This window comes from Cetorhinus maximus, chromosome 1 (assembly GCF_964194155.1).
Source record: "Cetorhinus maximus chromosome 1, sCetMax3.hap1.1, whole genome shotgun sequence".
Lineage (NCBI taxonomy): Eukaryota > Metazoa > Chordata > Chondrichthyes > Lamniformes > Cetorhinidae > Cetorhinus > Cetorhinus maximus.
Window position 1 is genome coordinate 208,620,677 of NC_135879.1, and position 21,159 is coordinate 208,641,835.

Here is a 21,159-nt window from a genome sequence, read left to right on the forward strand (position 1 = left end):
TGTGTGAAACGTCTCCACTTCATTTAAGATGTTCTCAGTAAAATCTGCCACCTGCTGCAGCCACCACTGCAGCCTCAGAGCAGGGCAAGGTGACTGTGAAGGTGACTGTGGCCATTCGTCATTGACATTTTTAACATTTCCCAGTATGATATCCAATGTTGCATAAAGGAGGTTACTGAGGCTCTGTATTTCAAGAGAGCTGAATACATTTCATTCTCTCTTATCAGAGAGAAGCAGACAGAGTGAACATGCGGCTTTGTGAGGATTGCAGGCTTCACTATTGTGCAGACTGTGCGCAAATCATTTTATGGGTGCTGCATTTCAACTCTGAGAGGTATCTCATCTCGGCATTCGCTGCAGCAGTCTGAGGTGTCTGGCAACAGCAAGGACACTGGCAGAATGTTAGTGGAGGGATCGCGAATACTGTCATCCTCAGGGAGGGCAGCTGCTCCATGGAGCCACTCCCTTGGAGTGCTGCAGCAATCCTAGTAATCTGCTGGATGACAGATATCTGGACTGGCGTAAACCCTGCAAGCCCCTTTGCACACTGGTATCTGCAGCTGTGATGGCAGCAGAGTTGGTTGGAGTCATACCTCACAGAAAGGAAGATGCTTGCGGCTGTTGGAGGTCAATCTCTCAGTCCCGGGCTATCACTGCAGGAGTCCCTCTGGGTAGTGAACCATCTTCAGCTGTTTCATCAATGGCCTTCCCTCCATCATAAGGTCAGGAATGGGGATATTCACTGATGATTGTACAATGTTCAGCACTTTTCATGACTTCTCAGATAATGAAGCAGTCCGTGTCCATATGTAGCAAGATCTGAACAATATCCAGGCTTGGGCTGATAAGTGGCAAGTAACATTGACGCCTTACAAATGCCAGGCAATGTCCATCTCCAACAATAGACAATCTAGCCATCACCCCTTCATATTGAATGGCATTACCATCGCTCAATCCCCCAGTAACAACACCCTGGGGGTTACCATTGACCAGAAACTGAACAGGACCAGCCATATAAAGATTGTGGCTACAAGAGCAGGTCAGAGGCTGGGAATTCTGTGGGGAGTAACTCACCTCCTGACTCCCCAAAGCCTGTCCACTATCTACAAGGCACAAGTCAGGAGTGTGATTGGAAACTCTCCACTTGCCTGGATGAGTGCAGCTCCAACAACACTCAAGAAGCTTGACACCATCCAGGACAAAGCAGCCACTTGACTGGCACCTTCAACATTTACTCCCTCCACTACTGATGCACAGTGGCAGCAGTGTGTACCATCTACAACATGCACTGCAGCAACTTACCAAGGCTCCTTTGACGCCACCTCCCAAACCAGTGACCTCTACCATCTAGAAGGACAAAGGCAGCAGATAGATGGGAACACCACCACCTGGAAGTTCCCCTCCCAGCCATTCACCATCCTGACTTGAAAATATATCACGGTGCCTTCACTGTCGTTGGATCAAAATCCTGGAACTCCCTTCCAAACAGCACTGTGGGTGTACCTACACCACATGGACTCCAGGGATTCAAGAAGGCAGCTCACCACCACCTTCTCAAGGGCAACTAGGGGTGGCCTAATCAGCGATGTCCACATCGCATGAACGAATATTAAAAAATGGCTGCTCCAATTATGGCAATCACTATCTCCTCATCTGGGAAAGGACATGCAGTTGTGTTTGTTGCTTGGTGGTTAGTTCTTCGGCCTTTGATTATGTGCCACCTGATCCTGAGTGAGGGCAGTGTGGCAGTGAATGTACTGTAATGTGTTTGAATGACGTGGCTGTCATGATTGATTAGCTGGCTGTGTATGTAAGTTGTGAGATACGGGTGTGAGGCTTGCAGCAGTACTAATTTTGTGACAGTATGGTTAAGCAATTAAGATTAGGCATGAGACCTGATAGAAATTGTTGGTAGGTGAATGATGGGGATGTGGTGCATTGAGCCGTGTTGAGACATGGTGGTACAGCTGGTGGGTGTGGCTTTTGAAGATACATTCTCTGATCTTGACCACTCATGTGAGGTCAATGACCTTTTTGCAGCACTGCATCCAGGTTCTCCTGGCATTGATTACCATGGCTATCTAGTTCCACTGCCTTTGAAAAGTTTTCTTAGAGGGTCTACTGGCCCTCTGTGAGTGGATTATGTCTTTTCTTCTCTCCACCTCCAGCACTAAAACCCCCAGTGCAGGAGTGGAAGATCTTGGAGCCCGTTCTCTGCCACGTTGTGCTACCATTGAGTGTTCCCCAAGTCAGAACCACTGGATTTTCTCTCCCTTAATATGTGGCTAAACATATTCAATGCTATGGAGATGGTCATGAGAAATAAAAGCGAAATACTGTGGATGCTGGAGATCTGAAATAAAAACAGAAAATGCTGGAAAAACTCAGCAGGCCTGGCAGCATCTGTGGAGACAGAAACAGGGTTAACGTTTCGAGTCCAATATGACTCTTCTTTGTAACTGAAGTGAGGTAGAAATGTGATGAGTTTTATGCTGTTGAAAAAGTTCATGAACTCTGTTCTCCATGTGGATTGCTTTTTTTTTTTGCCAAGTTCCAGTCTGTATCTTGTTTTCATGTCTTTGCTTAATTCAGGGCAGTCCTTTATTGTGCCATTAACACCTACTCTGGATCAATGCTTTGTTTCTTTACAACAACCATTACCACTGCCTTTGCCTTTGGTTCCATACCATCTTTGCCATTTATTTTCTCCTGCCCTCTATCCCCATCCCCTGATGTTCCCTTTCCTTCCATCTGCCCCTCCCCCCTTTTACAATAGTAGAAAACCATCACTTTCCTACTTCTCTCTTGTTCCAAAGAAGAATTATATTGAACCCAAAATGCTAACTCTGTTTCTCTCTCCACAGATGCTGCCTCGTCATGAGAAAAGTGTCTTTCAATAAAACACAAATGGAAAATGCTGGAAAATGTTTAAGAGGTCAGGTAACATCTGTGGAAAGAAAAACAGAATTAATGTTTCAGGTCAATGACCATTCAGGCAGTTCTGATGAAAGGTTACAGACCTGAAACATTGGCCCAGATCTTCCGGTCTCTGGATCATCAGAGACCAGACGTAACCCGTAAGATGCGTTACTGGATGCCTTGGAAGTCCCAATGCACTAACTCAGTGGAAATTGCCCAGGAAGTTTCAACTTCTAATGGGCAATTCCCCTGGGAACCCTTTGAAAAAGTCTCCAACTCTGAGTTAGAATCTGAGACTTCAGACAGTTCCAACTTACTTATCTGAATAGTTATGCAGGAAATGTTAGACAGAAAAATCCTTGACTAACTCCTGGATGATTGTATGACCGACCCTTCCCCCCCAGCTCCCTACTCGACACCCCACAGCTACCCCCTGACCTATCACCCTATCCTGCTGCTACCCTGCTGCCCTACCCACCCACTACCTCACTCATACTACCCCCTTACATGCTTACCTTCTATCCAAAGAAGATTTGGGACATTTAAACTCTTTACCTAACCAGAATACAGCAGCTAGTGCTGTAAAAAGGGGACATGGTTTCTGCACAGCTTCCAGCTGAGTTCAGCAGGATCCTCCATCAGAAGATTGCCCTGAAAAATCGGAGGAAGGTAAGGGGGTACTTTTTTGTCTAATCAGGGTTGGAAATAGGGGTTCAGATCATGATCGGAAGACTGGGGCTATCAACACTGTTTCTCCATCCATTGATGTTGTCTAACCTGCTGAGTATTCCAGCGTTTTCTGTTTTTATTGCAGATTTCCAGCTTCTGTAGTAATTTGCTTTTGCCTTTCAATGATTCTTCTTTGTTATCCTCAGCTAACAAAACATGTTTAAATGTAACTCGCTCCTGCTATTGAATGCACTTTCAATTACTATACACACCTCCAAAGCCAAAGCATGAAGCTATCATCATTAGATGTGTTTACTGCCCCATTAGCAGTTGTTTAGTAGAGTGTTAACTTTAAACAGGAATCGATTTGCTCTTACTTTCTTATTTTTCTGCCTTTTTGGTACTAAAACCTATTTGTAAAAATGATAGTGAACAAAGACAAGGAGAAGAAGCACCCAAGCAAACTTTTTCCTGGCTGGCCTTCAGTTTTACGAAGAACAATCACAGCTTCTTAGTACTTGAGCTATCAGAGAGTTCGTAAAACTATTGTAGTCTTGTTTTAGTAAGATGTAAGATTGCTCTTGAAATTGGTCAGGAAATTCATCACCTCTAAGCTGAAAATGTTGCCTTTTGCAGTTGAGTATTTCAGTATTATTCCAATCACTTTCCTTAAAGTAGTCAAGGAAATTAGCACTCCAACAAGATGACAATTCACAAAAAGTAATTACAACCATTGGCTCATTGCTGCTTACCTGGTTGAGAGAGAAGAGGCGTGTAAGGAACTTTGGGCTCCAGTGCAGTCATTGGAGGAGGTAGCAGGGGGTTTGCGAAGCTGCGCAGTGGGTGAGTGGGACGGACACAGGCCGTCGGAATCGTTCTGCTCGGAGCCTCCTCACCCGTTGGATGCTCAGGCTGTGTCTGGGTTAGCAAGGCTGGCTGCTGAAGGTGCGATGTTTGAGCCTCACTCATGGCTTTGAAAAAGAAAACCGCGGTTACATTGAATTATATTCAGTTATGAGTCTACACTATAGAAATAAGCCATTTGACCTAACTGGTCAATGCTGGCACTTAAGTATCACAGGGACCACCTCCGACCCCTTTTTATCTAACCTAACACCATACCCTTCTATTTCTTTAGAGTGACAATAGATATTCCATTTATGACAAGAGACTTCAGAACATCCTCACATCTGTATTGCTTATACCACAGTATCAAAATAATAACACTACCTTATATAAATCTATATAATAAAATATAATACTATTTATATATAAATTAGATAAAATGGTGCAAATGGAGGAGTAGGGACAAATAGAGACCAAAAACGCGAACAACTCATGGAGGCAGAGGGCATAGCTGAAGTATTAAATGAATACTTTGCATCTGTCTTTACGAGGAAGAAGATGCTATGGTGAAAGGAGGAAATTCAGACACTACAATGGTTTAAAATTGATCAGGAGGAGGCATTGGATAGCTGGTTATACTTGAAATTGACAAGGCACGATGATCGGATGAGATGCATCCAAGGATGCTGAGAGAAGTGAGAGTGGAAATTGGGGAGGCACTGGCCTTAGACTCAGGGATGAGGCCAGAGGACTGGAGAATTGCAAAAACATTACACCCTTGTTCAAAAAAGGGTATAAAGATAAGCCTAGCAGCTACAGTCCAGTCAGTTTGGTGGCAGGGAAACTCCTAGAAACAATAATTTGCGACAAAATTAGTACTCACATGGACAAATGCGGGTTAATTAAGAAAAGCCAGCATGGATTTCTTAAAGAGAAATTTCATTTAATTAACTTGTTGGAGTTTTTTGAAGAGGTAATAGAGAGGGCTGATGAGGGCAATGCTATTGACGTGGTGTACATGGAATTCCAAAAGGCATTTGATACAGTGCCACACAACAGACCTGTGAGAAGAGTTATAGCTGACAGAATAAAAGAGACAGCAGCAACATGGATGCAAAATTGGCTGAGTGACAAGAAGCAGAGAGTAGTGGTTAAGGGATGTTTTTCGGGCTGGAGGAAGGATTGTAGTAGATTTCCCCGGGGTCAGTGTTGGAATACTTGCTTTCCTTGATATATATTAATGACCTAGACCTTGGTGTACAGGGCACAACTTCAAAATTTGCAGATGATACAAAACTTGGAAACATTGTGAACTGTGAGAAGGATAGTGTAGAACTTTTTTTCAAAAGGACAAAGACAAGTTGGTGGAATGGGTGGACAGGTGGCAGGTGAAGTTCAATGCAGAGAAATGTGAAGGGATTCATTTTGGTAATAAGAACATGGCGAGACAATATAAAAAAAGGGTACAACTCTAAAGGTGGTGCAGGAGCAGGGGGGTTTAGGAACATATATGCATAAGTCATTGAAGGTGGCCAGACAGGTTGAGAGCACAGTTAATAAAGCATACAGTATCCTACTCACACAGCATTTTCTGACTCTTGCTACTCTTAATTTCCACCCATACGAATTCTAGTTCACGATCTTCTGAGGCCAGATCCTTTCTCACTAATGTCCTTACATCATCCTTTACTATCAGAGCTACCCCATCTCCTTTGCCATTCTGCCTGTCTTGCTGAAATATTGTGTATCCGGGAATATTTATTTCCCAACCTTGATCACCTTGTAGTCAGGTTTCTGTAATGCCAATTAGATCTAAATCATTGGCTTCTATTTGTGCCACTAGTTCATCTATCTCATTGCAGATGCTTTGTGTATTCAGATGAAGAACCATTAATTTCATTTTTTTACAATTATTTCTTGCAATGACCTTACTCGCTGATGTACGATTTTTGTCACTTTCTATCCCTTCCTGTTCTGCTTTGTGTGTCTTTACCCACATCGCTATACTGTTTGAGGCCTCAATCTTTCTCTTTTGATTTCTAAATCTCCCTTCACCCGAACCCTTGCATAAGACACTAGTTTGGCCTCAGCTGGAGAACTACGCCCAGTTCTGAGCATCACACTTTAGAAAGGATGTGAAGGCGTTAGTTTGAGTGCAGAAAAGATTCTCGAGAATGGTTCCAGAGATGAGGAACTTTAGATATGAAGATAGATTGGAGAAGTTAGGACTGTTTTTCTTGGAGATAAGAAGGCTGAAAGGGGATTTTATAGAGGTACTCAAAATCATGAGGGGTCTGGACAGAGTACATAGGGAGAAACTGTTCTCACTCGTGAAAGGATTGAGAGCACAAGGGCACAGATTTAAAGTAATTGGCTAAAGAAGCAAAAATGACACGAGGAAAATCTTTTCCACACAAGAGTGGCACTGCCTGAGAGTGTACTGGAGGTAGGTTCAATCGAAGCATTCAAAATGGAATTAGGCTGCTACCTGAAGAAGAAGAATGTGTAGAGTTATAGGGAGAAGTCAGGAGAATGACATTAAGTGAATTGCGTAGTTGGAGAGGTTGTGCAGATGCAATGGGCCAAATGGCCTCCTTCTGCACCACAACGATTCTGTGATCTATCTCTGTAGTAAGCAGAGGGAATACTACTTCTATCTTTGGAACTACCAGGAGATCAATTACATGACTGACATTTTGCACCATAGACTTAGTGAGATAAGAACATAAGAAACTGGAGCAGGAGTAGGCCATTCAGTCATTTGAGCCCACTCCACCCTTCAATGAGATCATGGCTGATCTACTTCAACACCATTTTCCTGCACTATCCCCAAATCCCTTAATGTTTTTAATATGTAGAAGTTTATCATACTCAATGAATGAGCCTCCACAGCCCTGTGGGGCAGTGGGTTCCAAAGATTCACCAACCTCTGAGTGAAGAAATTTTTCCTCATCTCAGTCTTAAATGGTCTTCCCCTTATTCTGAGACTGTGTTCCCTGGTCCTAGACACACCCAGCCAGGGGCAAATATCCTTCCTGTGTCTACCCTGCTGAGCCCTGTAAGAATTTTGTATGTTTGAATGAGATCATCTCTCATTCTTCTAAACTCCAGAGAATAAAGGCCTAGTCTATTTAACCTTTCCACACAGGACAATCCCTCCATCCCAGGATGAACCTTCATTGTACTCCCTCTATGGCCAGTATATCTTTCCTTAGGTAAGAAGACCAAAACTGTACAGAATACTCCACACATAGCCTCACCAAGGCTCTATATAATTGCAGTAAGACATATTTACTTCTGTACTCAAATCCTCTTGTAATAAAGGCCAACATACCATTTGCCTTCTTAAGTGCTTGCTGTACTTGCTTGTTAGCTTTCAGTGAGTCACGAACAAGGACACCCAAGTCCTTCCCAGCCTTTCACTGTTTAAGAAAATCTCTGTATTTCTGTTTTTCCTACCAAAGTGGATAATCTCATGATAACCTATGTTGCATGCAACTTCATAGAGCTCAGTTCCCAGTGTTTCTGTTTCTCTTCTTGTATTGGTCTATTATACAGGGTGCCTTTCAAGTTGATCAAGTGTACAAAAAACTTGCATGTTATTGTGTTGTCCAGGTTTTATATGGTGGATGTATTGAACTCTATACTGCAGCATCATTCTACTTTAATGATAAAAATAGAGAAATATCAAAGTTTTCAATTTTAATTTTTATCATATTCTGGTGTAAAGGATGATATCCTGCTTTAACTAGATGTAACGAAAAAATAGGAGTAGCAGTAAGCCATTCGAGCTATCTGATAAGATCATGGCTGATCTGATTTTGGTTTCAACTCCACCTTTCTATCTGCCCCCATAACCCTTCACTCCTTTGTCTATTAAAAATCTATCTAACTTAGCCTTGAATAAATTTAATAACCCAGCCTCTCCTGCTTTCTGGGGAAGAGAATTTCACAGACTAACAAACCTCTGAGAGAAAAAAATACCCTCATCTCACTTTTAAAAGGAAGACCTCTTATTTTTAAACTATGTTACCTAAATCTAGCCTCTCCCACAAGAGGAAACATTCTGCTAGTATCCACCCTTTCAAGTCCCCTCAGGATCGTATATGTTTCAATAAGATCACCTCTCATTCTTCTAAAGTCCAATGGGTATAGATCCAATCTATTCAACCTTTCTTCATAAGATAAGCCCTTCAACCAGTCAGGTAAACCTTCTCTAAACTGCTTCTAATGCAATATGTCCTTTTTCAATTAAGGGGATTAAAACTGTACACAGTACTCCAGATGCAGTCTCACCAAGGCCCTGTACAGATGCAGTAAAACCTCCTTACTTTTATATTCCATTCCTCTTGCAATAAACGCCAACATTTCATTAGCCTTCTTAATCGCTTGCCGTACTTGCATACTACCCTTTGTGATTCATGTACCAGCACACCCAGATACCTCTGTACCATCGAGTTCTGCAATCTCTCTCCATTTAAATAATATGCTACTTTTCTATTCTTCCTGCCAAAGTGGACAAGTTCACATTTTCCCACAATACACTCCATCTGCCAATATTTTGCCAATTCATTTAACCTGTCGATATCCCTTTGCAGACTCCTTGTGACCTTTGCAGACTCCTTGTGACCTTTTCACAACTTACTGTCCTACCTATTTTGGTGCCCTTAACAAATTTAGCTATCATACATTTGGTCCCTTCAACCAAGTCATTGATATTGATTGTAAATAGTTGAGGCCCCAGCACTGATCCCTAGTTACAGCTTGCCAACATGAAAAAGACCCATTTATCGCTACTTTCTGCTTCCTGTTTACTAACTTCCTGTAACTAACCAATCCTTTATCCATGATAATATGTTATCCCCAACACCATGAGCTTTCAATTTGTGCAGTAACTTCTGATGTGGCACCTTATCAAATGTCTTTTGGAAATCCAAGTACACCACACCTACAGATTCCCCTTTATCCACTTTGCTTGTTATTTCCTCAAGGAACTCCAATAAGTTAGATAAACATGATTTCCCTTTCACGAAGCCTTGTGACTCTGCCTGATCCCATTATGATTTTCTAAGTATTATGCTATAACCTCCTTAATAACTAATTCTAGTGGAAGATGTTAGGCCAATTGGTCGATAGTTTCCTGCTTTCAATCTCTCTCCTTTCTTAAATAAAAGCTTAATTTTATATAAAAATTAAATTAATAATGGATTCTTACCTGATCCAAATCCTCGATCGACGGTCAGTGTGGGAAATGGCATGGTCCGCAATGGAAACTGCGGGTGAGGATATCCACATGTCGGAGATGGTAGGATGCCAGGGTATTGGGCACTCTCTAGTGTTGGAACAGGAATCGCACTTACAACAGCTACAATTAGGAAAATGTAAAAAAGCATCATTTCTATGTCACATTGTCAACAAACTAAAAATGTGTGCTTAAGGAAAAGCACTCAAAATATTGCAAAAAGAACACACCCAATTATGCTATGTTTATGCACATAGGCTGCATTTTAAATTAAATTGTATTTCTATTCATTCTGATTTGCAAAAAGTACACCATGGCCAGAATTTTTCGCTTGTCTGGTGGGCACACGCCCAACCTGAATGAATGTAAAATGAGGCGCATGATGTTGGGCGAGTATCTTGACGTCATCGCGCACTTGTGCAATACTTCAGTCGGCGGGCGCGCACAGGAGCCGGCAGCACGCCTGCTGACAATAAAAAGGCCTATTAAGGCCATTAAAGTAATAATTGAATTAAATTTTTTGCTGCCCATTCAACCTTACGGTTGGCGGGCAGGTGAAAAGGCCAAATGGTCTTTGGATTTTTTAGGAAACCTCATCCACGGGCAGAATGAGGTTTCCAACAGCTATTAAAAATTAAATTAAAATTTTAACATTTCATTAATAACATGTCCCTGCTCATGAGGGGACATGTTTTTTAACATTTCAAAATTCTTTATTTTTAATTCTCAAAATCTTCATCTCCCTGAGGCAGTTCTGTGCCTCAAGGAACTTTTCCTGTGCGCACCTGAGCGCATGTGCGAAGCTCCCCGCTCGCCCTCCTTACCCCCCCCACCCCCGCGCACACAGGCAGCACTGAGCACTGCAGCGCACGTCTCATGCTGGGCGGGCTTTAATTGGCACGAAACTGTGGTCGGGCCCCGATCACAGGCGGAGGTCAGCTTCCCGACCACTCCTGCTCGCTGCCGCCGAGACCCGTCCGACGAGGGCAAAATCCTGGCCCATCAGTTTTTGCTGAAGGAAACTCAAGGGAGATTATCTGCAGACAAATGAATTCTGAAGCCACTTTGAAGGTTGTAAGACAAAGATGATAGCTTTACTGACCATGTGATGTCATCATCATTTGTACTAAACACATCTGCCTTGACGCATTTGTTGCGATCGCAGACCATAACCCATTCTGGTTACGGACCAGTAACTTTTTGTTTAAAGTCGACGAAATTTGAAATTCCAGTCACTTGCTAAGAGAATAAAGCTAGAAAAGTCCAGAGTTTTAAACAAACTAAAGAGGTTTTACTATATACAAGTCAACAAAGCAAACGGTAAATACTATCTAACTCTAACATCCAGAATTAACATGAGATAAATATGAATTAACAGGCAAATTGCGGTCAGACACGTCACAAACTATACATTAAGTGGCAGGCACATCCAAGACAGAGCCCACAAATTTCTCAGAAACAACCCTTGATGTCAGTGAGTACCAATAATTCTTTAAAACTCTGTTTCCCTCACAAGGAATTTCAGCTCTTCTCTTTCAAAGGACTGGCCTCTGAACATTCTGATCCTTGAATATTACAATCTTCAGTTAACCAACAGCCATCAAAGCATTGAGGTGCCCTAGCAAAACTGAAGTCAATAGGAATAAGGGGAAAAATTCTCCATTGGTTGGAGTTATACCTAGCAAGAAGGAAGATGGTTGTGGTTGTTGGAGGTCAGTCATCTCAGTTCCAGGACATCACTCAGAACAGTATCCTAGGCCCAATTATCTTCAGCTGCTTCAACAATGACTTTCCCTCCATCATAAGGTCAGAAGTGGGGATGTTTGCTGATGATTGCACAATGTTCAGCACCATTCGCAACTCCTCAGATACTGAAGCAGTCCATGTCCAAATGCAGCAAGACCTGGACAATATCCAGGCTTGGGCTGACAAGTGGCAAGTAACATTCACGCCACACAAGTGTTAGGCAATAACCATCTCCAACAAGAGAGAACCCAACCATTGTCCCTTGACATTCAATGGCATTACCATCTCTGAATCCCCCACTATCAACATTGTGGGGGGTTACCATTGACCAGAAACTGGGCTGGACTAGCTATATAAATGTTGTGGCTCCAAGAGCTAGATAGAGGTTAGGAATCCAGCGGCGAGTAACTCACCTCCTAACTCCCCAAAGCCTGTCCACAATCTACAAGGCGCAAGATAAGAGCCTGATGGAACACTCTCCACTTGCCTGGATGAGTGCAGCTTAAACAACACTCAAGAAGTTTGACACCATCCAGGACAAAGCAGCCCACTTGAATGGCACCCATCCACAAACATTCACTTCCTCCACCACCAATACACGGTAGAAGCAGTGTGTACCATCTACAAGTTGCACTGCAGGAACTCGCCAGGACTCCTTAGACAGCACCGTCCAAACCCATGATCGCTACCATCTAGAAGGACAAGGGCACCAGATAGATGGGAACATCACCTCCTGGAAGTTCCCCTCCAAGCCACTCACCATCCCAGCTTGGAAATATATCGCCGTTCCTTCACTGGCACTGGATCAAGATCCTGGAACACCCTCCCTAACAGCGCTGTGGATGTACCCACGCCACAAGAACTGCAGCAGTTCAAGAAGGCAGCTCACCACCACCTTCTCAAGGGCAATTAGGGATGGGCAATAAATGCTGGACCAGCCAGCGAATCCCAGATCCATTGAATGAATCAAAATAAAAAAAATCCACAGGTGCTAAATACATGACCACAGAGAAAAATGAACAAATACAAAACTAGATTTCATTACAAATTTGGAATGTTAAATCATTCTTAGCTGTATATTAGAGCAAGGTTCACATTTCAGTGAACACCAGTTAAAAATGAGCAAGTTAGAGGAAGGAAATGAGGTTCTATCTGAACAGATAGAATTGTGGAATAAATTACCGGGGAAAGCCATTGAAAACAATTGGAGTAGACTTTCTGCTTCGAAAACAATTTGCAATTGGGTAAAAATCACACTCAAAATTGTGATTCGCCTTTCCACTCAACCTCATTTGTATGATGACAAACATAAGCCAGGAATTTTTCTTTTGTAAATCAGGAGTGCTGCCACTCTGTGCATGCGTAAAATACGACGTGATGTCATTGGGTTGCAAACACGTCGTCAACACGCTGGTTTCATAGTACAGTAGGCTGATTTCAACACCAGCCCACCATTTTAAATAAAAATCATTATCGGTCAATTGAGCCGGTTAACAAGCTAACTGGCTAACTGACCCGAATATTATACTGCCCACACCATAATGTGGCTGGCATGGGCAGGCAGGCAAGAAGGGGATTCCGATTTCTCACAATCAGTGATGAAAAAATGGGAAGGAAGGGGGTACATCTATTGTGGATACAGCCGTGGGAGGCCACTTGGCCTTCAAAATCCACCCCGCCACACCCCTCTCGCCACCCTCCCACGGTGCCCGATCCCACCCTGCCCAAATATCCTGCACCTACCTGAATCTGGGTCATTCGGGGTCCATTGCTCTCTTCTTCCCGGGGGCCTGCTTGTATTCTCAGCAGCGCCCGCTACTGAGCTCTAGTGCTGCTGGGACTGTTAGAGCTGCCGGTCAATCAGATTGGCCAGCAGCTCTCCAGAGCGGGACTTCTTCTCAATGAGGGGTGGACGCCCCACTCTTTGCTTTTTTAGGCCACTGCCAGTGTGTTATTGTTGCGAGGTGGCCTTTTTTTAAGTTGGTTGGTTCACAACCAACTTTTGTAATGGAGGAGAGCAATTCACCCCATAAAGGCTTTCATGAACCGGCAAAAGTGGGCAGCATTTTACAACCTAACTTCTTTTTGCATTGAGAAACATCCCTTGATATATACACCACCATCACCATCCCTGGGTATGTCCTGTCCCACTGGCAGGACAGCCCCAGCAGAGGTGGCGGCACAGTGGAATACAGTCAGGAAAGAGTTGCCCTAGGAGTCCTCAACATCGACTCTGGACCCCATGAATCTCATGGCACCAGGTCAAACATGGGCTAGGAAACATCCTGCTGATTACCACATAACACCTCCACCCCTCAGCTGATGAATCAGTGCTCCTCCATGTTGAACACCATTTGGAGGAAGCACTGAGGGTGGCAAGGGTGCAGAATGTACTCTGGGTGGGGGTCTTCAATGTCCATCACCAAGGGTGGCTTGGTAGCACCACTACTGACGGAGCTGGCTGAGTCCTAAAGGACATAGCTGCTAGACTGCGCATGCAGCAGGTTCTGAGACAACCAACAAGAGGGAAAAACACACTCAATGTCATCCTCACCAATCTACCTGTTGCAAATGCAAGTCCATGACAGTAGGAGTGACCACTGCACAGTCATTGTGGAGACAAAGTCCCGTCATCACACTGAGGATACCCTCCATCGTGTTGTAGATGGAACAATAGAAAAGAGGCCGATCAGTCCATCGTGTCTCCGCCAACCAAAAAGAGAGAAAAGAAACTAGCCGCTCATTTTAATCCCACTTTCCAGCACCTGGTCCATAGCCTTGCAGGTTACAGCACTTTGGGTGCAGATCCAGATACCTTTTAAATGAGTTGAGTGTTTCAGCCTCAACCACCAACTTAGGGAGTGAATTCAAGATGCTCACCACCCTCTGGGTGAAAAAGTTTTTCCTCATGTCCCCTCTAATCCTTCTACCAATCACCTTAAATCTATGCCTTCCGGTAATTGAACCCTCAGCTAGAGGAAACAATCTTTCCTGTTCACCCTATCTACGCCCCTCATAATTTTGTACACCTCAATTAAGTCACCCCTTAGCCTCCTCTGTTTTAAGAAAAACAACCCTAGCTTATCCAATCTTTCCTCATAGCTGAAATTTACAAGCCCTGGCAACATTCTTGTAAATCTTCTCTGCACTCTCTCCAGAGCAATTATGTCCTCCCTGTAATGTGGTGACCAGAGCTGTACTCACAATTCCAGCAGTGGCCTAACCAGTGTTTTATAAAGTTTCATCATTACATCCTGCTTTTGTATTCAGTGACATGCAGTCGGGAGCGAGTTGCCCTCGGAGTCCTCAATGTCGACTCCAGACCCCATGAAATCTCATGGCACTAGGTCAAACATGGGGAAGGAAACATCCTGCTGATTATCACTTGCTGCTTTCACCCCTCAGCTGATGAATCAGTATTCCTCTATGTCGAACATCATTTGGAATTTTGCACTACCAACTTGCTAAATGGGATAGATTTCGAACAAATCTAGCAACTCAAGACTGGGCATCCATGAGGCGATGTGGGCCATCAGCCACAGCAGAAATGCACTCAGCCACAATCTGTAACCTTGTGGCCTGGCATATCCTCACTCTACCATTACCATCAAGCCAGGGGAGCAACCCTGGATCAATGAAGAGCACAGGAAGGAATGCCAGGAGCAGCACCAGCCAACCTGGTGAAGCTATAACTCAAGACTACTTGCATGACAAACATTATAAGCAGCAAGCGACAGACAGAGCTACGTGATCCCACAACCAATGGATGCGATCTAAGCTCTGTAGTCTTGCCAAATCCAGCCATGAGTGGTGATGAACAACTCACTGGAAAAGGAAGCTCCACAAATACCATCATCCTCAATGATGGGGGAGCCCAGCACATCAGTGCAAAAGATAAGGCTGAAGCATTTGCAACAATCTTCAGCTAGAAGTGCCGAGTGGATGATCCATCTCGGCCTCCTCTGGAGGTCCCCAGCATTACAGCCAATTCAATTCATTCCACATGATATCAAGAAATGGCTAAAGGCACTGGATACTGCAAAGGCTATAAGCGCTGACAATATTCCGGCAATAGTACTGAAGACTTGTGCTCCTGGACTTTCCACACCCTAGTCAAGCTGTTCCATACAGCTACAATGCTGGCAAGCAGCTGGCAATATGGAAAATTGCCCAGATATGCCCTGTACACATAAAGCAGGACAAATCCAACGCAGCCAGTTACTGCCCCATCAGTCTACTTTCCATCATCAGTAAAGTAATGGAAGGGGTCATCAACAGTGCTATCAAGCGGTACTTGCTTAGCAATAACCCGCTCACTGATGCCAAGTTTGGGTTCCGCCAAGGCCACTCGACTCCTGACCTCATCACAGTCTTGGTTCAAAACTGGATAAAAGATTTGAACTCCTGAGGCGAGGTGAGAGTGACTGCCCTTGACATCAAGGCAGCATTTGACTGAGTGTGGCATCAAGGAGCCCTAGCAAAACTGAAGTCAATGGGAATCAGGGGGAAAATTCTCTGCTGGTTGGAGTCATACCTAGCGCAAAGTGAGATGGCTGTGGTTGTTAGAGGTCAATCATCTCAGTTCCATCACTGCAGGAGTTGCTCAGATCAGTATCCTAGGCCCAATTATCTTCAGCTGCTTCATCAATGATCTTCCCTCCATCATAAGGTCAGGACGGGAATGTTCATTGATGATTGCACAATGTTCAGCATCATTCGCAATTCCTCAGATACTGAAGCAGTCCATGTCCAAATGCAGCAAGATCTGGACAATACCCAAGCTTGGGTTGACAAGTGGCAAGTAACATTCGCACCACACAAGTGCCAGGCAATGACCATCTCCAACAAGAGAGGCTCGAACCATCACCCCTTGACATTCAATGGCATTACCATCACTGAATCTCCCATTATCTACATCCTGGGGTTTAGCATTGATCAGAAACTGAGCTGGACTAGCCATATAAATACTGTGGCTACAAGAACAGATCAGAGGCTAGGAATCCTGTGGCAAGTAACTCACCTCCTGACTCCCCAAAGCCTGTCCACCATTTACAAGGCACAAGTCAGGAGTGTGATGGAATACTCTCCACTTGCCTTGATGAGTGCAGCTCCAACAACACTCAAGAAGCTTGACACCATCCAGGACAAAGCAGCCTGCTTGATTGGCACCCCTTTCACAAATATTCATTCCCTCCATCACTGATGCACAGTAGCAGCAGTGTGTATCATCTACAAGATGCACTACAGCAACTCACCAAGCCTCCTTAGGGCTTCCAAACCCAGGACCGTTACCATCTAGAAGGACAAGGGCAGCAGATAGATGTGAAAACCACCACCTGGAAGTTCCCCTCCAAGCCACTCACCATCCTGACTTGGAAATATATCGCCATTCCTTCACTGTCGCTGGATCAAAATCCTGGAACTCCCTTCCTAACAGCACTGTGGGTGTACCTACACCACATGGATGGCAGCGGTTCAAGAAGGCAGCTCACCACCACTTTCTCAAGGGCAACTAGGGATGAGCCGAGCCAGTGACGCCCACATCCCATAAAAGATTATTTAAAATTCCCTGACTTTCTTTCATATTTTATTTGTTTTTTTTTTCATATTTTATTTGTTTCATGTAAGTTATATGCTGAGACACCACATGTTATTCCTTGGAGAGGCAGGGAAAATGAAGAGGGTAGAGCAAAAAGGCAAAAAGTTGACAGAATGCAACAAACAGCAATTAGAGAGAGGGACACTGATGAGGCTTAGAACAAGAAGGCACAAAGTTGACAGAGAGCGACAGAATGCAAGGGACCCTTCATCTCTGACCCTCCTCATAATTATGCGTCAGACCCAGAATTTGATATTTGCAGTCAGTCAGGGTTTTGTGAATATTGTGGTGCAAAAAAGTGGAGAGAAGAGCCTCCTTCAATGTGTTGCACAAACAGTATAATACGACTGCCACTCTTAACTGAGCCACCTGACCTACTGAATATTCTGCTTATGGGAACAACAACATCAAAACACGTCTTGAAAAACATCAGAAAATATAACAGCTGAACAGGATCACCAAGAAATCTCATTGCTTTGTCTCAAGAAGGAAGAACTTCTCATGTGGTCTATCATGAAATATTTGATGTTTGAACAAACACTGAAAATACAGACAGTGACACTGAAAATGTGATACTACAGATGTTCTCTTTGATACTGATGATGAAATATTCAGAGTGGTAACAAACATTGAAGAAATAGGTGTAGATGTATGTGTAGATTTTGATCCTAAGTATTTTGAGAATGACACTGAGGATGTCGAGAATGATTAGTGGAAAGTGTAAATCTAATTAAACTACAGTCAAGCCAAGCTAAGTAAAGCAAACAAAAGTAAATTCACTGAGAAAAGACATTTTTTTGTCAAATACTGTTCTTGTGTGTACAATAATTCTGTGTGAGTTTAGATATTTGAATTTCATATTTATGGGATTAAAATTGCTAATTGAAATAATCGTGTGAGAGAGAAGGTAATTAAGTGAATTGTTGAATGAAATCTGTTGGATATAACAAATGCTTCAAATAAATTAGTTCATAGGGACATTTTTGTAGTCTGATTTTCAGCTTTAATCCCTATCTCATTCAGTCCATATGCCATACGATGAATATCTCAGCTCATTACTTCATAAAACATTTTCCTTATCTTCCTTTTGAACCTTATTTTTAACTTTACTCCCTTTATTTCTGGACATAGGATGGGGAGCCCAGCTTGTTATGTTATATATTTCACAACATCACAATGAAACTTATCCAATAAACTGTCTTTTATGGGCAGAATTTTATGGTCCCTTGCTGGCAAGTTTTTGGGGTGGGGGCCTGTAAAATTCCTCAGGTGGCCTTCCTGCCACCTGCTCCCCAACTTGTCTGCAATTTTATGTGGGGTGGGCAAAGCTTAGAGTGGCCCATCCACCCTTGCCCAGTTGAGACCTAAGTGGCCAGGCTTCCTACCCTGCCTCAATTTTGTGGCTGGCAGGAGGAGCTCAAGGGTAGGGGTAAAGCCTGGTACATTACCCTACTCGGGCCTTGGGCAGGAAGTTGGGGGGCACTTCCTTCAAGGGCCATCCCACCACCCGAAAGGTCTGCCTCCCCCTTCTGGGTGCTCCCTAGCCCCTGGCCTCTTCATCAAGACCACTCACCTACCCCTCTCCCCACCGCCACCCCCGCCCCCGCTCCCTCACCAACCCAGGCCTCACTTCCTCTCCTATTGTGAGAACCCCCCCAGCTCCTGGCTTGTATCTGGTCCTGAACTTGGTATCTCAGGACTTCTCGTCATCCCAGTCCTGGTGACTGTTGGAACTGGCACTGCTGGGACTACAGAATGGCCGGTCAGACAGATTGGCCGGCAGCTCTCTCATGCAAGACTTCCTCCAGATTGAGCCAATTAACACTCCTCGGAGGCAACTCTTCAAGTGCCAGGCGGAAAACTCTGCCATCCAAAAAATCCTACCCTATATCTGTTAGTATCTTCGTTATAGCTTTTACGTCAATATCTCAGCCCCTGCCAAAATCCTGGATTTTGACAAGACATTTCCGCCAAAGGTGCTCCTCAGTCTGAGCATGTGCAGTCTACCTAATTTCTCAGGATGTTTCATTACCAGTGTCAATTGTAATGATGGATTAATTTTCATTAGCTTCTAAGCATTTCTGCTCATTTGTATTTCAAAATTATATAAGAAAAGCGAGACAACGAACTTCAAAAGTTTTAGTTCCGTTATGTTCAAACTGAGAGTTTTTTTAACTTATGTTGTAGCTTCACAGGAGTGCTTTAAGTTGAGGATGTATTTTCCTTTGCTAATGTTAGTTCAGTTATAATTTTAATTTTGAAGTAAATGCCCAATTCGCACCAGTGAGACAGAGGGGAGCATTTTATCCCCCTACCTGGTAAGAACAGTGAGAAATTGTGATTTAGTTTCAATTATATATTATTTTTGTCAATTTTGGGGTGGGCATGATGGAAGATGTTAATATGGGCTAAAGGAATTCTTTCTCTGATATCCCGGTATGGGAGAGATTGGAGGAAGCAATGAAGAAAATAAGCTTTTAGATAAGGCAGTCATTGATAGTCTGAGAAAGGTAAAGAAAGAAAATGCAGCAGGCCCAGATAGATTATATACAAGGGTACATAAAGAATTGGCTAGCAAAATAAAACAACTTCCTACTAATAATTAGGAATATAATAATTTACCAACAAGACAATGGGCAGCACAAGTGAAGAAAGCTAGCTAGATCTCAGGATGTGAGAAGCACAAATCACAAATTGCAGGAGGTGACAATGAGTCTGTACATGGTACAAGTGCAGATATATCTACTGCACTGTGTACAATTCTAGTCACTGTACTACAGCAAGGATATATTCAAGCAGTGCAAAAAAGGACAACCAAAAGATGCCTCGCTCAAGATACCTAAGATATAGAATGAAGTTGAAGAGCCTGACATTGTTAACTCTGGAAGGTATTATTCAAGTACTCAACATTCTTAGGGAAGTAGATATGTTGAATGCTAATACAGATAGAGTACCTCAAATCCAGCAACCTTGGCAGACTTCAGAACTTGCTGGTTTTCAGAAAGAAAACCCAGGTCTCCTTAATTCAAATCAGAACGCCTTAAGTCAGTGTATAGGGGACACAAGTAACCAAATGATATGGTTGCAAAGCACTTTGGGTTAATGGCCATGTCACAGCGAATATTAATTTACCTTTCACTGATTAGATTTAATAATGGTGAGTGCTTGGAGGGGTACTTGCAGGCGGTGGTGTTTCCATGTGTCTGCTTCCCTTGTCCTTCTAGATGGTAGCAATTGTGGGTTTGGAAGATGCTGCCTAAGGAGCATTGGTGAGTTTCTGCAGTGCACCTTGTAGATGGTACACACTGTTACCACTGTTTGTCGGCGGTGGGGGGAGTGAATGTTTGTGGATGGGGTGCCAATCAAGTGGGCTGTTTTGTCCTGGATGGTGTCAAGCTTCTTGGGTGTTGTTGGAGCTGCACTCATCCAGACAAGTGGAGAGTATTCGATCACACTCCTGACTTGTGCCTTGAAGACTGCAGACAAGCTTTGGGGAGTCAGGAGGTGGGTTACTCATCACAGGATATCTAGCCTCTGGTCTGCTCTTGTATTTACATGGCCAGTCCAGTTCAGTTTCTGATCAATGGTAACCCCCAGGATGTTGATAGTGGGGAATACAGTGATGATAATGCCATTGAATGTCAAGGGGCGATGGTTGGATTCTCTCTTGTTGGTGGAGATGCTCATTGCTTCGCACTTGTGTGGTGCGAATGATAGTTGCCATTTGTTAGCCCAAGCCTGGATATTGTCCAGGACTTGCTGCATTTGGACGTAGACTACTTCAGTACCTGAGGAGTTGCAAATGGTGCTGAACATTGTGCAATCATCAGTGAACATCCCCACTTCTGACCTTATGATGGAAGGGAGGTCATTGATGAAGCAGCTAAAGATGGTTGGGCCTGGGACACTACCCTGAGGAACTCCTGCACTGATGTCCTAGGACTGAGATGATTGACTTCCAACAATCAAAACCATCTTCCTTTGCACTAGGTATGACTCCAACCAGCGCAGAGTTTTTCCCCCAATTCCCAAATTACTCCAGTTTTGCTAGGGCTCCTCTATGCCACACACAGTGAAATGCTGTCTTGATGTCGAGGGCAGTCACTCTCACCTCACCACTGGAGTTCAGCTCTTTTGT

General features: G+C 43.7%; 1 protein-coding gene across 1 annotated transcript in view; it reads right to left on the minus strand.

Moving 5' to 3' along the window:
* Window positions 1-21,159, minus strand: part of dcc (DCC netrin 1 receptor) — a gene marked incomplete at its 5' end in the record, with an annotated part of 921,129 nt that overhangs the window by 37,344 nt on the left and 862,626 nt on the right. Inside the window, 3 exons of the mRNA XM_078539210.1 lie at window positions 4,341-4,559; window positions 9,073-9,087; window positions 9,650-9,799. Coding sequence (XP_078395336.1) covers window positions 4,341-4,559; window positions 9,073-9,087; window positions 9,650-9,799 — 384 coding nt within the window. The remainder of the gene's footprint in view (window positions 1-4,340; window positions 4,560-9,072; window positions 9,088-9,649; window positions 9,800-21,159) is intronic.